This window comes from Coccidioides posadasii, chromosome 1 (genome assembly GCF_018416015.2).
Source record: "Coccidioides posadasii str. Silveira chromosome 1, complete sequence".
In the NCBI taxonomy this organism is placed as follows: Eukaryota; Fungi; Ascomycota; class Eurotiomycetes; order Onygenales; family Onygenaceae; genus Coccidioides; species Coccidioides posadasii.
In genome coordinates, this window is record NC_089407.1 from 1,576,498 (window position 1) to 1,591,228 (window position 14,731).

Below are 14,731 nucleotides of genomic sequence, written 5' to 3' on the forward strand. Positions count from 1 at the left end.
ACTACATCTTATTGCTTCAAGTACACCATTAACCTTCATTTTCCTGACATCACACAGCACATTCCTGTCTGATCATGGAATAGCTTTCAAGAGGACTTCCCGATACGCTTTGTCTATTCTCATCCTCACATACTGATCGTTGCGCACAAAGCTATCATGCTTCAGCCAGTGAATGACTCTCTTCAGCTCTATAGTCTACTTTCCGCAAAACAATTTCCAACCCAATGCAGATAGGTAGAAAAGGAAATACCCAAATATGGTACTGTTGTATCATCATAACCCTACACCTACATATGTACAGTACCTATTTTACTCCTCGGAATCATGTCCTCAAAACAAGTGATGATTTCAATTCGCAACGAAAGCATTTTTAAACCCCTATGTATAGTCGGGCTCCTCCAAATAGCCAACCACGCCATGACAACAGAGTGGAAAAGGAACAAGATCCGATAAAAATACAGCATAGCTTAAATTAGCATTACAATAGATATCCGAGCCCAATGCTTTGAAAAGAAAAAACACATGGGTATCTGGGTAATAGAAGGGACAGAGACAGTGGGTCGAGAAGGGGTTTGTTCGCTCTGCGGAATTTTCCGTAGCTAATAAGCGTACCAGCTGACTACGCGGCTAGGAAGCTTCGATGGTGGGGTTGGCGGGCGGTCCGATGGTATTGTCAGAAAGACGCGCTTTTTTGGCTTCTGGTTCTACCGGGTTCCCGCAGTTGTCGCTCTGTTTGTATTCATTCAACTCTTGTTCTAGCTCGCTTATCTTGCGTTTCAGCTCTTCCTCCCGCTTCTGAGCCTCTTCCAGAGAGCGTCTCAAATGCAGTTCAGAGTCCCGCACGTTCAGCTCTGACCTCCTCGAGGCCTCTTCGCTTTGTTCTAATTGTGTTACCCTCCCACGAAACAGCTCATTGATCACTTCCAGCTCGCTGACACGAGTTTTTAGCGAGGTATTCGCCGCGACTAAGCCTTCGTATGTTTGCGCCATCTCTAGATGCCGATCGTTGGACGACGTGCTTGATCCCGGGGATGGCTGTTGTAGTTGTAACGCTGAGAATCCTGCGGTGGATGGATTAATACCATGTTCCGACAAAGCGACACCATCGAACACGTTTTGGGGGGCGATATTATTGTTGTGAGCGAAGTTGGGGGTATCGGTACGCGATAGCGGAGAATTCGAGCGGTCAGACCGAGGTGATGTTTTTCGCGCTCTAGGAAAGCCGTATGCTCCGGTGGCAGCCATTGCATCGGCTTTGGAGGTAGGAGTCCCATTTACGTCAACTGCTGGCTGCTGATAACAAACCGAATTAGCTACTTCTGGATAGACAAGGAGAACTGTGACAGCCCAGAAGGCAAAGGTACCTTCCGCTTGGAGCCTTGCCCCGAGGTCTTGACCCTATTACGGCTCTTGATTACGTCTGTTTTCAGGTTCAATGGGCGCGGGCGACCGTGGAGTTTGAGGAAAAGACCGCAAGCGTTGCAGAGGACGGCTCCCATGCCATCTCTTCTCCACAGGGGCGTTTTCGAGGTGCCACAGTTCTGGCAAACGGACTGATATTGCGGACTCTGGTTAGCCATTGTAGTCGCCATGGTCATCATAGAATCAAAACAGGAGGGATTATCAAAAAGCAATAGGACTCGGAAAGGTCAGGTTAATATCTGGCTTTTGGGATGTCTTGGAATTGATAAGGGAACGGGTGATGGGATTCGGCAGTGATAAGGGAAAAAAAGATTGGGGCTGAAACGCTAAAACGCACCGCGCTAAAGGCTGCGTTCCACGCTAGACCCAATTGGTAAAGCTCATTGGTTGGGAACAGTCCTCGCACGCGGCGCTCGAGGGCGACGGCAAGGCGACAGGAAAAGAAGAGAGAAAGCTGTTGGAGGGTCAATTGACTTACCGAAGCCGCTCCCGAACCGCCGGTGGTAGCACTTGGCGAAGAAGTGGCGTAGTTCATGCTCTGGGTCGCGTTATGGTTGTTACACACATTCTCAGTGGCATCATAGGCTCTGCAGGTATGCAAAAGAACGCAAAGACACCGTCAGCTAATGAAATCGCAAAGCAGCGTAACCGCTAATGCGGTGTGATATCGAAACCTCGGTTTCAGGTAAAGTTCCGGGTAGAGCTTGCAAGGGACTCCTGCTACTAACCGGAGATATGATGTCGGGGCAGACGCAGCAGAGGCTAGGGCAGAAAGCCCGGCGTTGGAAATAGGGCCTTCAGAACATGGTGCAGCCTGGCTTTCCATATTCTGACTTGTAGGACGCGTACTCAGAGTCTCGGATTGACCAGATGTCGATGCCGAGACGGGTAATAAGGGCGGAGACACGGAGGCGGAGGTGGCGCGCTCTCCCTCCTGGGAAGAGGCCGGGAACACCAGCATATCTGTCTGGTGCGAGTTTGGGGGAAGGGAAGGGCTAATGGCGGAAGATCCTAGGGTGAGAGTGGCTACGGCGGACGTCATCTCGAAGGAGCAGGACAAAGGGCTGGGCCGAGGGAAGAGGAGCAAGAATTAGAGAGCGCTAAAAACGAACGGAATATATAGCTACTAAGACAAGAGCGAAAGAATTAAAAGGAGTACAACGGGCAAAGTTGATTGCAGGCCTGTTCTGAAGGTTGGCGATGGCAGCTGGGCAACGATGTGCTTTCTGGCTGCTTCGGCGACGGGCGAAACCTCCCCTATCGATAATGCTTATCGGCCACCCAATCAGGGGAGGCGGCGCGGAGGCGGCAGAATAGATACGCCGAAGCCCGGCGTTGTCACGTCCCCTCAAGCCGCCCCCTTTCCCACGGGCGAGATATCCAAGACGCGCCGTGAGCGACGAGACCCTGGTTTGGCCTCATCGAGCAGAAGAACAAGTCTCGTCGGGAATACTTTGTAGAAACATAGAAACTTTTTCTTTTTTTGCCCTGTCACCTCCACCCGTCTGCTTGTTAGCCGGCCGTTGGACACCTGGCCTGTTTCGTGGCATGCTGATTATGTAACCTAGCCTGAGAGGGAGCTCGACAGCAAGCCCCAGAATCGTCACCAAAGCATGTGCAAGGGCCAGGTTTCCCTAACCGCACCCTCCAGGAGCCATTTCAAATTTCCTTCCGTTAAAGCGTTCTCTGGGGCGATAGTGAGGCCTCATTTACCCTTACCGGGATATTCGCTCCGTCTAAACATGTCCTGAAGTCATTGAGCGCTCTCATTCTCCGTCCTACATACTCGCCGCTTGGAGCATTTTTTGTACTCCTAGGCGGTAATCTGCTTGCCTTTCTTGTGTGTGTGTTTCTTTCTTTTTTCCTTGAAGGATGGCCCCTTCGAAGAATCGGCCTGCCACGTCAGGCTATGCCCGCCTCGCTCAGGCGGACGAAGACAGAGAATTCGAGTACGAGTCTGACGAGGATCCCTACGCCGTTCCCCCTACCCTATCCTCGTCCGTCCCTCGATATGCCCCTATCCGCCCTACCGGCCATATGCAGGCCTCCAGACAGTCATCTCCTTCCCGTTACCGTAGTAGAAGACCCTACTACGGGAAAAGCCGTCGGGGCAGGACTGATTCATCTGGCGTGGACATAAAGGCGATAAATATGAGACTGGAGAAATGGGCTGAGGAGATTGCGTCGAAATTCAAGATTCATAGGGTTAAAGGTAAAACAAACGAGGAAGAACAGCTAGAAATACATCATACCGTTTTTCAAGCTCCCGAGGGTGTCCGCCCCGTGACTGCTGCATCCCTCGAAGCAGATCCTCCGGAGACCAAACGCATGGCCGAATCTGAATTTAATGACATCGTGGAGAGCGTGCGGGTGGCAATCGAGCTTGGAGTACACCCGAAAATGATCTCGCAAGGAAGCTCCGGGAGCTACTTCGCGCGAAATAGTGAAGGGAAGGTGGTTGGCGTCTTCAAACCCAAAGACGAGGAGCCGTATGCCTCACGGAATCCAAAATGGACCAAGTGGATACATAGAAACTTGTTCCCTTGCTTTTTTGGCCGGGCCTGCCTTATTCCTAACCTGTCGTATGTGTCTGAAGCCGCTGCCTATGTGCTCGATACCCGGTTAAAAACCCACCTTGTTCCCTACACCGACATCGTATGGCTCTCTTCCAAATCTTTCTATTACGACTTTTGGGATAGAAGACGGGCATGGAGAGGAAAGAAACCACTACCTGCCAAGCAGGGCAGTTTCCAAGTCTTCCTTAAGGGATATAAAGATGCCAATATCTTCTTGCGTGAACACCCATGGCCAGACCAGACGAGCGGTGGATTTCGTGCCGAAGATGCACCGCGAAGAAAGAAGAGGCCCTGGAATGAAGCTTGTCGCCCATCCGGAATTCAGTCGGATGACGAAGATGAATATCAAGACGCTCGTATGCTCAGTCCATCTCCGCAGGACGATGGACCTCGAAAGTTTTATTGGACGGAAAATTTGAAGCAGTCATTTAGAGAAGAGCTTGAAAAGTTGGTTATTTTAGACTATATTATGCGAAACACAGACCGAGGGCTTGATAACTGGATGATAAAGGTGGATTGGCACACAGAAGAAGTCTCCATTGTGTCGGATCCGCCGAAGGCAAATGGAATAAATCATCTTGATGATGAAGATCATATGCCGCCTCCACGCCCGATATCCGCGAATTCTGAACGAACAAACTCTCCTATGTATCCTTATAGGCGACATGAAACCATGGTAGCTACAAGCAGGACCGGGACTCCGTCCAATGCACCAGAGCTTTTGAACGCCTCGATATCGGTTGGAGCCATCGATAACAGTTTGTCTTGGCCATGGAAACACCCTGATGCTGTAAGTGTCAATAGAAATAATTATGTTCTTCGTGACTGATCTCTCCTAGTGGCGAAGTTTTCCTTTTGGGTGGCTCTTCCTTCCGGTTTCTCTTATTGGACAACCATTCTCACCAAAGACCCGGGACCACTTTCTACCTCTGCTCACATCGACGGCATGGTGGAGCGGAACCCAGACAGCGCTCCGGCGTGTCTTCAGCCAAGATTCCGATTTTAAAGAGAGCATGTTTGCAAGACAGATTGCTGTTATGAAGGGCCAAGCCTGGAATGTTGTGGAGACGTTGAAGCAAGCAGACCACGGCCCCTTAGAGCTGACTCGCAGGACAAGAGTCTGCGTTTGGGATGACCTTGTGGACATACCCGTCGCGATTCCTCTCCGTGTACCTTCCGGTGAGGCTCAGCGACGACATGCTCTTGATCACCTCGAGTCACAAGAAGAGATGGATATCAGTTCTGCCATGGCATCTGAGCCTGGTCCGCATCGTGATTTATTGAGCTTCGGCTCTCCAACAAATGAATTGCCCAACCCGAACCGATTCGAGCTCTCACGAGATACCACCTCTTTCGAATCAGGCAGGACAAGGGACCGGGCCACTAGTCCTATCTCGTTCAGCCAGGCTGATTTCGGGAATCTAGACCGTCTTGGTGAAAGTGGCAGGGAGCTTGCAAGCAGCTGGGCCACACTTCCACCTCGACCGACCGAACGTCAGTCCAAGCGATATGGCAAGCGACCTTCACATAGAAAGCAAGCATCTATGTCACGTCGGGACAGTACCATTGTCTTTGGTGGGGACGATCTTGAAGGGGATCTTGGCTATGCTGCCGCCGAAGAAATGGAGGGACACGAACGTAAAGTCATTGTGGAGCGGCTTGAGGCTGTTAAAAGCAAAAATCCGGTTTTTACATGGTGCTGATCTCTGGTCATTCCATATTTCGGAGTTCTGAAGCCACAGTACTTACTTCTACTATTTCTCTCCTGTATTACTCCTATCACTTTTATTATTTTTGATGGCTGGACTAATAATTTCTACTTTCTGCTTCTGATTCTTTTGGGTGGTGCTTACTCGATCTTCTCATCCTGTTTGAATGGCATGGCTCATGTGGAGTTGTATTTGAGGTTTTAGAAGCATGTTCAAAAGGCCACTCTGTATTTCCTTGTTCAACTTCCTCTGTCTTGTGCGACAATCCCCGTGGTTGAATTTTAGAACTTGTTACTCGTGTGTCAGGATACAGGACAGCATTTTCTAGCCTTTCACATCGTCTAGCCTGCATTTGGGTTGGAACTTCTTGTATGTATTGAGTTTTCGGGCGAGTCTTGTTACACCCTTTCGCAGTTTGTTTTTGATGTTATTGCTTGCTTTGATGATGTCAATATTGCTCATACTGCATTGAGAACAATAGTAGATAGGTTTTTTTCATCTTGAGAAACTGCAATTCCCACCCAGAAACAAGCAACAAGGTAGGCTGCAGCAGCTTTTTACGTGCTCCTTGCTCTCAACTCCGAGAGATGTGATACTTATGATAAGGTTAGGTTCGACAATGCCCTGCTTAGTCAGCATAAAACTTGGGTCAACCTTATTTAAGCTAACTAACTAAGTAAACTAATTATTGCCACGCAGGTGAAGATTCTCTCACGCCTTGTTCAATCGCGTCAAAGGCATCCAGCCGAGATCACGCTCCACTCACCCCCATCTCTACTGTTACCTCAGTTTTGAGGTACTTGAATCCTTCTTTTACGCAGCTGCAGCTTTCTTTCTATTCCTCTATCGTGCGCTCTCCTATGCACTCTCCCGTCCTTCCCTCTCCTCCTCGGATAGTTGCCAGGAATTCGCCGGAATGAGTGGCCCTTCGGTGGCTCTTTTACTCGATCCCAAGAGCTTTAAAAGGCAATCCGCAACGGGTAACATGCCTCTTCGTCTATAATTTATCCATTTGAAACCGACAGCTGATCTATCTGTATTCTGAACCCAGAGCCTTCTTCGCGCAGCACTCCAAACAATGACGTCAAATGCGACCCACCGCCTCCGAGACCTGCATCCAGCCAGTCAGCTCCACAAGGTAATGGCCGACTCGAAACGAAACGTGAATTTGATCAGGTCCATGCGGGGGGCCAATCCCGAATGATCGAGGATATGTACGGTGTCGAAAGGCGGGAAAGTCAGCCCCTCAAAAGGATCCGAGTCGATGTGGCAAAGGGGAATGGGAGGAGTATGACAAGTCTGAATGATAAATATTCCGGAAAAGGCACGACAGATCTAGGACAGTATATGAAAAATACTCCAGAGCAGTCTGGGCCTACGGCACCTCCAGCTTCCAAGGCGATTGATCTCACTTCAGGTAAGGTTTTCAAGTTCTTTCCATTAACCAAAGGCGTCTAACCGTTTCATAATCAGATAATGACGACGATGATGTGATTTTTGTTGCAAATCGTGACCTGGGCGCAGAGGAGGTCTGCTATGGTAAGGTTGAACACGCTACAGTTCAGGCGCATCAAGTGCCGGTACCTCCGAAAACTGTATTCAAGGACATGACGCACGATTGGCCATCTATCAGATGCGAATTGGTTCGAAGACGTTCTCAAGACATGAGAATTGAAGTCAAAGACGCAGCTGGTAAAACATTCGGTTTAGTGGACCCCAAGACCTCTGCGGCGCTGGCTCCATTACTTGACAATGGCGTTGCTAAGTTCCGCACTCAAGCTCGCCTAGATGTTCGAAAGAGGTTGCCTGACGAATGGCCTGGACAGTCGACCTTTGGCAATTTTCGTATTTCTATCAATTTATACGGGCCGCGACGTTTGTCAGAGAGCACAGGAAGATTCCTTGGCCAAAAGAACGTCTGGCTAGGGACGCCAAATACGGTGGAGGCTGGAATATCGGTTTGTAACCCACATACTGAGAAACGCTTGGCCATGGCTGCAAATGCTACTCCAAATCGTTTTTCAGTTCAGTCTGAGACCCGCACAGCCGAGGAAGTGAATAGTGTTGTTATCAGGATGTTTGACCAGCTGAGGAGCGCACAAAATCTTCCAGAGATGGAACCATCCGATTTGATTAAGACATCGCTCCTCTCTCATCAGAAGCAAGCCCTTTGGTATATGTCAGAAAAGGAGAAGCCACGACAACTTGGGCCAAAGGAAGAGGATAACAATTCGCTGTGGCGAGTGCAATACCAATCAAACGGCCAGAGACTGTATCGCGAGATCATCAGTGGTGTGACGACCTTGGAACAGCCCCCGCAAGTCCTGGGCGGACTTCTAGCCGATATGATGGGCTTAGGTAAAACCCTAAGCATCTTATCTCTGGTGTGCTCCTCATTACCACAAGCCACGCAGTGGGCTAAAGGGGAAATCCAAGACGAAATATTCCACACGAGCCTTCCGGCCCTCAATGCTAAAACTACTCTATTAGTGTCACCACTAAGCGCGGTGAGCAATTGGACGAGCCAGATCAAAGAACATTTGCAAGAAGGGGCCATTTCTTACTATGTATTCCATGGACCCTCGCGAACTGAAGATCCCGCAGAATTGGCGAAATATGACTTGGTCATCACCACCTACAGCACAGTACTCAGTGATCTCGCGCGTAAAAGCTCCAAAAGGGGGGCAAGTCCCCTCGCGCAATTGAACTTCTTTCGAATAGTATTGGATGAGGCTCATGCAATACGGGAACAATCCGGAGCTCAAAGCCAGGCAATCTTTAGCCTAAATGCTCAGCGTCGGTGGTCCGTCACCGGAACTCCTATTCAAAATCGGCTGGAAGACTTAGGTTCTGTCACCAAATTTCTGAGATTATACCCGTACAATGAAAAGGGACGATTTGCAGCACATATCATCTCACCTTTTAAATGCGAGAACCCTAGCGCCATAACCAATTTAAGGGTGTTTATTGACTCTTTTACACTCCGTCGGGTAAAAGACCGTATCAATCTACCTCCTCGCAATGATCATACTGTTCTGCTTACCTTTTCTGAACATGAAAAAGCGCTACACGAATTTTTCCGGAAGGAGTCTAATGTTATGATGAACGTCATCGCTGGCCAAACTAGAGAGAAAATGAGTGGTAGCATGTACCATCTGGTTTTGAAGGCCATGATGATCTTGCGACAAATTAGCGCTCATGGCAAAGAGCTGCTCGATCAGGAGGATCGCGACAGGTTCAAAGGGCTGACGGCGAGCGACGCTATTGATTTAGAGGAATTAGAGTATAATGCAACGGATGCTGCTGACAGAAAGGCGTACGAGATGCTTTCGCTGATGAAAGAATCGTCCGCCGATATTTGTGTAAAGTGCGGCAATTTCATCCCGTTGCAATCGGGTGACGAGACTCCCGGAGACAAGAACGGTATGGCAGCTAGTATGCTACCGTGCTTTGATCTTCTCTGTGCAGATTGTTTTGCTCGGTTTAGACCAGTTTTCGATGACAATGTTGGAAAACCCGTACAGCTTAGATGTGTCTTCTGCAAGAACCTGATAGCACCCGCCTACGCTATCATAACCCCTGCGGGGTTTGAGAAATACCAAACCACACAACTCGCCGCAAAGCAGAATCGCAAACAAGTCAAGGTGTTGGGGCAGTATGAAGGGCCTCATACGAAGACGAAGGCCTTGATTTCTCATCTCCTAGGCACCGTGGAAGAAAGCAAACACAAACCGGATCAGCCACCTATTAAAAGCGTTGTGTTTTCATCGTGGACCTCACATCTCGATCTCATTGAAATTGCGCTCCAGGACAATGGGATCCGGGGCTTTACTCGGCTCGATGGTACTATGGCGCTCAAACAACGGAATGTTGCACTTGATAAGTTCCGGGATGACGAAAACATCACAGTTCTCCTTGCAACTTTAGGGGCTGGTGGCGTTGGTCTTAATCTCACATCAGCCTCAAGGGTGTACATCATGGAGCCCCAGTACAACCCGGCTGCTGTCGCGCAGGCAGTAGACCGCGTTCATCGTCTGGGCCAGACAAGAGAAGTTACGACGGTGCAATTTATTATGAAAGAAAGCATTGAAGAAAAGATTGCGGAGCTGGCGAAGAAGAAACAGAAGCTAGCTAATATGAGTTTGAATCGAGGCAAATCGGATAAGCGGGAGATGATGGAGGAGAGGATGAAGGAATATCGGAGCTTATTCAAGTAAGATGCCGTCTGGTAAATGGCCCTTACGCCTCTACTGGATATTCATGGCGTTTTGACGACAATAAAGGCAGAGACAATATTAACGACTTGGAATGGATGGCGTTATGATGATGCGAAGGGGCGACATATTTATAAGGAATTGGCGGCAGGTTTTATTTTTACGATTTTATGATACCCATGACAAACCATGCCTCTTCTCTTTAGCCTCTTCTCTTTCTTTTCTTTTTTGAACATATATTATTATTGCTTCTGCAAGCATTCTGGCGAAGGCTTTGAGGAGCTGAGGTGAACAGGTTCTATGACTTAGTATTTGCCATATTGGGGCTGTGACCAGCATCAGCATGGTTTGTAGACATAGCAGACATAGATTGCTAGACAATATCGAATCTCACAACAATCGGCCATATGTGGTAAAAGAGTGAAAGCTTTCGCCGCTGTTGGGTCGCCAATGCCGACCATTAGGATTATCGTTCTATCTTGTCGTACGACCTTCACATCACCCTAGCCTGAATTCGAAATACCTGTCCCCCTACTCACCGCCCCCAACAGCCCGTCCACTTTCTCTCCCAATCTCCGCAGCTCTCTCCTTCTTGCACTCCGCTCTTCTTCAACCACTCTTAACTCCTCCGCAAGTTGCTTTATTCGCTCCTGCTGCTCCGCCTCGCTGGATTTAATCCCCGGTAGAACGCTAATCAAGTACTCAATCTGCTGTTCTTTGATAATAAGATCACGAGCCAGCTCGCGCTGGCGCATGAGGAATGTATTCGGTGAGTCCGGGCGCGGTGGGGCGTCGGGCGGTTGTTCTTGCTGTTGCTGCTGCATTTGAGGAGCATTAGACGGTCCGGCAGCAGCGTCTTTAGTGTCGCCAGATGGCCCACCGGCGGCGCCGGGAGTATTGGTTGCAGTGCCAGATGTGGGAGCGGCGGGGGGAGGGTTTTTAGGGATCTTTTTGAGCTGTGGGACCGCGCTGGGAACATTGGGGGGTGGGATGGCGGGTGAGTGATCATGGTAGGTTGTTAGGTAGGCAACCGTGGCGTAGAATTGGGTTGCGAGCTAGATCATATGTGAGCTGAAAGGTCCTCTGTCTTGCACCTTTCTCGAGTTGCGACTGACCTGGTCAAGGCATGTTTGAAGCTGGGTGAGAATATCCGCCATGAGCCAAAATTTAAATACTTCGTCAGACAGCAAAGCCCCGTGATGAGCAATTTGCAAGGGATAATTAGGGGGGTTTTGGTCCCAGAGAGCTCTATGGTTTTGCACATGTACAGATGAGCTGCGAGCTCCTTGCGGCGGCTCCGAAGATAACGAAGTTGCGACCGGCTTATTCTGCTTAGTCATTATGATAGGCTAACTAGTTATCTAAGGTAGTCAGTTAACGAATTCCAAAGCCACTTGGATCACATGAATGAGCTGGTGGTTCCAAAGTATTGATTTTATCAGCGAAGTGAAGGGCTGACTGGAGTGCTAGCCGTCGGGTCACTTCCAAGCTCTTAAACAGCAGAATGGCCATATCTCATGGAAGGAAGCTTAGAAGGTTTCCTCCAGCAGAGGTAAAGAAAGTGGCCCAAAAGGTCCCTATCCAATATTGAATGTATATTTAGTGGTTTGCCATGTGCTACCCGCTAGGTAACTTTCTCGAAATGAACCAGGCTTCAAGACAATCCCTCTCCCTGAGGGTTTTTAGCATTGACAGCAGCACCTTCTACGAGATCCCCCATATTCCATGAAAGGTACAAGTGAGTGCCCTTGGAGGATGCGTGAGGGGTACCTTCGCAGCATCTATCGGAGAAATGAGGGATCTGATGAATCCTGTATACAAAACTACTATACTCATGGAATTACATCCTAGGACCACACTCTCTATTATAGTAATTAGTATTTACGAACGGGGTGACCAGTTGGCTACTAACAACAAAAATGTTTTGAGTACTTCAGACTCTGTACGGAGTAGACAATTTATATTGCTGTTTCCAGGCATCCAATCTGGACAGCCCGCCACGACATCTCCTTATGCCAAGACTCACCAGTTATTGCTTGGTTGGGTGTTTTAAGAAGATCTGCACACAACTGCATAGAACAGGGTGATCCATCTAACTCTCCTCTCCTGGCTGATAAATATTGGCCCGCAAAGAGCCAAAACACCGCCGGCAGCTCTGTGACCTCGATGTGACGGCTCTTCTGCGGACCATTTTGAACAGATTCGGAACAGCAGGGCTCCATCAATAGTTACATTGCAACGTCATGGCCAACCGAGCTTTTCGTGCTCCAATTCGTCTGCTCTCGCTCTTCTTCGCATCCATTCTGTTGTACTACTGCCTTCGATCATTCCTCATATCATCTACTTCTCCATCCATTTCTTCTTCAGATCTGCTGTTCAAGCACCTTGTTGTGGCGAGTTTGAAGTCAGATAATACATCATGGGTAGGAGAGCATCTGCCAGATTGGCAGGCAAAAGTTTACGTGGCGGATGACCCAAAGGCCCAGTTGACTGTGCCACTGAATAAAGGGAGGGAATCTATGGTGTATTTAACGTGAGAGCTCTTAGAATGACTCTGATATTTTTCAAGTTTTAGTCTTTGATTTTCAAAATCACAGAGAGTGAGCACGCCTTTTTTTTTTTTGGATAGCTTTGTTGCTGATTGGAAGGCATGGGAGATATAGATATATAATAGACCACTATAATCATCTTCCAGACTACATGGTCTTTATACATGGACTGCGATATCAATGGCATAATGACGATCCAATATATGGTATCTATCTATTCAATAATCCTAATCAATAATCCATTTCATTTCTTGCCAGTGAGCTGAATCAGAGCATAGATGGCGTACCGATCCTTCGTAACCTCCGTCTTCCATACGTTAAAAGCGTAGGGTATGCGCCTCTACGATGCACCTGGGTTCCTGGATGCCCAGCAGAGCTGCACCCTCTGAATCCAACCGAGAAAGGCCTTCCGACACGTGTAGCGGCGGAACGCGCTTATGCATCTGCATTCAAAACCTTGCTGCCGAATGAGTCCGTCCCAAAGGAAGTCGGTGCGACATGCTCGTCACAATTCGCAGTCACTCGCGAGCGAGTGAGACGGCGACGAAAATCAGACTATGAGCGAATGCGGCGATGGCTCATGAACACGGATCTTGAAGATGAAATAAGTGGCAGAATCATGGAGTACGCATGGCATAGTATGTTCCACACAGCTCCTCTCAGCTCCCCACATGTTCAGCTTGTCTTGCGATCACTGCCTTTATGCTTCCACCTCATAGTGAATGTTGCTAACAGCCCAAGTAATCATGGGAATGCCGCCGGTTTATTGTCCGCCAGCAGGAGAATGCTATTGCATAACATTTGGCATTTGCAAGCTGAATTGCAACGCGGCACGATGTGACAAGAGATATGTCCTCCCAACATACGCCCAGATCCCAAACGGATGGCCCGAGCACGGCGGCGGCGAGAATGGGTGGCCCACCCCGGGCTGGAATGAGTGAACGTGAAGCAGCTCAATTGTGACAGCAAAGGGTCCCTTCGCTTGATGAATATCAAGATATGAGCTAGTAAACCTTGAACGAGATTTATCCGACACAGCTGATTCTTCTCAGTTCGAATCGCGGGTTACCACATCGGCGCCACCGAATGGTGCTTGAAATATGGGTCCCAAGCAAAAAGATCCCCATTGGTCTGGCTGGTATTAATAAAAGGGAAACATTCCCTATTTCCGGGCTGGTGAAGGACTTCGGTGGTCAAAAAGTTAAGTGACTTGAAAATGTGTTTCCACAGAAAAAGTATGCCGCACTTGATAAAATCTTCACGGCTTTTTGCCATCGTCATTTGAATCAAGTCCCTTTACCTCCTCCCCATCCCAGGTCAATACAATCTTCTGCTTCACCTCCCCGGAACTCATCAGATGTTTAACTTGTACGCCCAATCCTTCCAACGCCACCTCGCTCGCTCGCCCATTCCATAAGACCTGCCTAACCGCACCGTCCTCCAAATCTGCCAGAATCCACATCAGGGGGAACCTGCTCTTTGTCAACGCGTCTCTCACCCCCTTCGTCGCCTCCCGTGGACTGACCAACACCCCTATTATCCCTTCTCCTCTCCAGCCGACGGGCGCACCTGCAAACGTCCCTTCCAGCTCCCGGATTAAATTGGGGCCTAGTTTGTTGCGGAACGCTTTGCATTGTACAATGACGCGGAGAGGATAGGGGTGCGATGGCAAGTGCCAGGTGCCGACGAGGTCGATGCCGGAGTCGGCGCGGCCGCCGATACGAGTGAGGTCGATGGCGTAGGCGCGAAGTGAGTGCAAGACGGTGTACTCGTAGTGAGTGCCTACATAAGTTGTGCTGGCGGAAGAGAGCCCGGTTCGCGCGGCGTATGCGAGGAAAGAGGGAAGATCATGGTGCTGAGAGGTTGGGGGCAAAGGAGGAGAGGGGAGGGAAGGGGGTTTTGTTGTAGAGTTCCAGCGTGCAACGTTGGTATTTGTAGCCGGTACACAAGTACGATGGGTTAACTGGGAGGCAACGCTTCGTATGCGTTGTAAGTGTCTCATGAGTGTTGGTGACTGTGTTGTTAGAATAGTTTCTGCAGGCTACGGAGTACTCTGTAACAACATTACCCGATGTTCGATGGATTCAAAAGGCGCCAAGCGATCGGAGGCTGAAGTCGCCCCTTAATAGATAGGCGCGGGACCCGCCGCAATAGGCGCCCAGAGCCCTCTCGCCAGCGGGGAGCCTGGGTGGCAGAACCGCCGATTTCACCAAGGCCTATGTATGCACAACGCCGTTCTTGCGTCCAAAGTATTCGCCAAG

General features: G+C 49.3%; 6 protein-coding genes across 6 annotated transcripts; 3 read left to right on the forward strand and 3 right to left on the reverse strand.

Annotated features, from left to right (window-relative positions):
* Window positions 1-269: 269 nt before the first annotated feature.
* D8B26_000453 (uncharacterized protein) lies at window positions 270-2,588 on the reverse strand. The gene is made up of 4 exons (XM_066123235.1): window positions 2,151-2,588; window positions 1,901-2,009; window positions 1,365-1,553; window positions 270-1,293 (listed from the first exon to the last, which is right to left on the reverse strand). The coding sequence occupies exons 1-4, from the start codon at window positions 2,462-2,464 to the stop codon at window positions 628-630; spliced, it is 1,278 nt and encodes a 425-aa protein (XP_065979309.1). The 5' UTR covers window positions 2,465-2,588; the 3' UTR covers window positions 270-627.
* Window positions 2,589-3,033: 445 nt separating this feature from the next.
* LSB6 (phosphatidyl inositol kinase) lies at window positions 3,034-6,191 on the forward strand. The gene is made up of 2 exons (XM_003071269.2): window positions 3,034-4,788; window positions 4,838-6,191. Exons 1-2 carry the CDS (start codon window positions 3,295-3,297, stop codon window positions 5,699-5,701), a joined length of 2,358 nt encoding a protein of 785 aa, XP_003071315.1. The 5' UTR covers window positions 3,034-3,294; the 3' UTR covers window positions 5,702-6,191.
* Window positions 6,192-6,542: 351 nt separating this feature from the next.
* Window positions 6,543-9,924, forward strand: D8B26_000455 (uncharacterized protein; the record flags this gene model as incomplete). Its single annotated transcript, XM_003071270.2, has 3 exons — window positions 6,543-6,687; window positions 6,759-7,124; window positions 7,181-9,924. Exons 1-3 carry the CDS (start codon window positions 6,624-6,626, stop codon window positions 9,922-9,924), a joined length of 3,174 nt encoding a protein of 1,057 aa, XP_003071316.2. The 5' UTR covers window positions 6,543-6,623.
* Window positions 9,925-10,202: 278 nt separating this feature from the next.
* Window positions 10,203-11,261, reverse strand: SRB7 (RNA polymerase II mediator complex subunit; the record flags this gene model as incomplete). Its single annotated transcript, XM_003071271.2, has 2 exons — window positions 10,203-10,976; window positions 11,037-11,261. The coding sequence occupies 2 exons, from the start codon at window positions 11,259-11,261 to the stop codon at window positions 10,425-10,427; spliced, it is 777 nt and encodes a 258-aa protein (XP_003071317.1). The 3' UTR covers window positions 10,203-10,424.
* A 768-nt stretch (window positions 11,262-12,029) lies between these two features.
* On the forward strand, window positions 12,030-14,590 carry D8B26_000457 (uncharacterized protein). Its single transcript, XM_003071272.2, has 4 exons — window positions 12,030-12,454; window positions 12,585-12,676; window positions 12,749-13,108; window positions 13,212-14,590. Exons 1-4 carry the CDS (start codon window positions 12,165-12,167, stop codon window positions 13,409-13,411), a joined length of 942 nt encoding a protein of 313 aa, XP_003071318.1. The 5' UTR covers window positions 12,030-12,164; the 3' UTR covers window positions 13,412-14,590.
* Window positions 13,600-14,485, reverse strand: D8B26_000458 (uncharacterized protein). Its single transcript, XM_003071273.2, has one exon. The coding sequence runs from the start codon at window positions 14,470-14,472 to the stop codon at window positions 13,729-13,731; it is 744 nt and encodes a 247-aa protein (XP_003071319.1). The 5' UTR covers window positions 14,473-14,485; the 3' UTR covers window positions 13,600-13,728.
* Window positions 14,591-14,731: the final 141 nt, after the last annotated feature.

Bases quoted from the DNA above. Each gene is read 5' to 3' on its own strand.
- LSB6 (XM_003071269.2), top strand. From the start codon at position 3,295: ATGGCCCCTTCGAAGAATCGGCCTGCCACGTCAGGCTATGCCCGCCTC. The intron at 4,789-4,837 runs GTAAGTGTCAAT...GATCTCTCCTAG, and splicing joins CATGGAAACACCCTGATGCT to TGGCGAAGTTTTCCTTTTGG.
- D8B26_000458 (XM_003071273.2), bottom strand. From the start codon at position 14,472: ATGAGACACTTACAACGCATACGAAGCGTTGCCTCCCAGTTAACCCAT.
- D8B26_000453 (XM_066123235.1), bottom strand. From the start codon at position 2,464: ATGACGTCCGCCGTAGCCACTCTCACCCTAGGATCTTCCGCCATTAGC. The intron at 2,010-2,150 runs GTTAGTAGCAGG...GCATACCTGCAG, and splicing joins GCCCCGACATCATATCTCCG to AGCCTATGATGCCACTGAGA. The intron at 1,554-1,900 runs GTAAGTCAATTG...CCGCAATATCAG, and splicing joins GCGGTTCGGGAGCGGCTTCG to TCCGTTTGCCAGAACTGTGG.
- D8B26_000457 (XM_003071272.2), top strand. From the start codon at position 12,165: ATGGCCAACCGAGCTTTTCGTGCTCCAATTCGTCTGCTCTCGCTCTTC. The intron at 12,455-12,584 runs GTGAGAGCTCTT...TGGGAGATATAG, and splicing joins GAATCTATGGTGTATTTAAC to ATATATAATAGACCACTATA. The intron at 12,677-12,748 runs GTATCTATCTAT...ATCAGAGCATAG, and splicing joins TAATGACGATCCAATATATG to ATGGCGTACCGATCCTTCGT.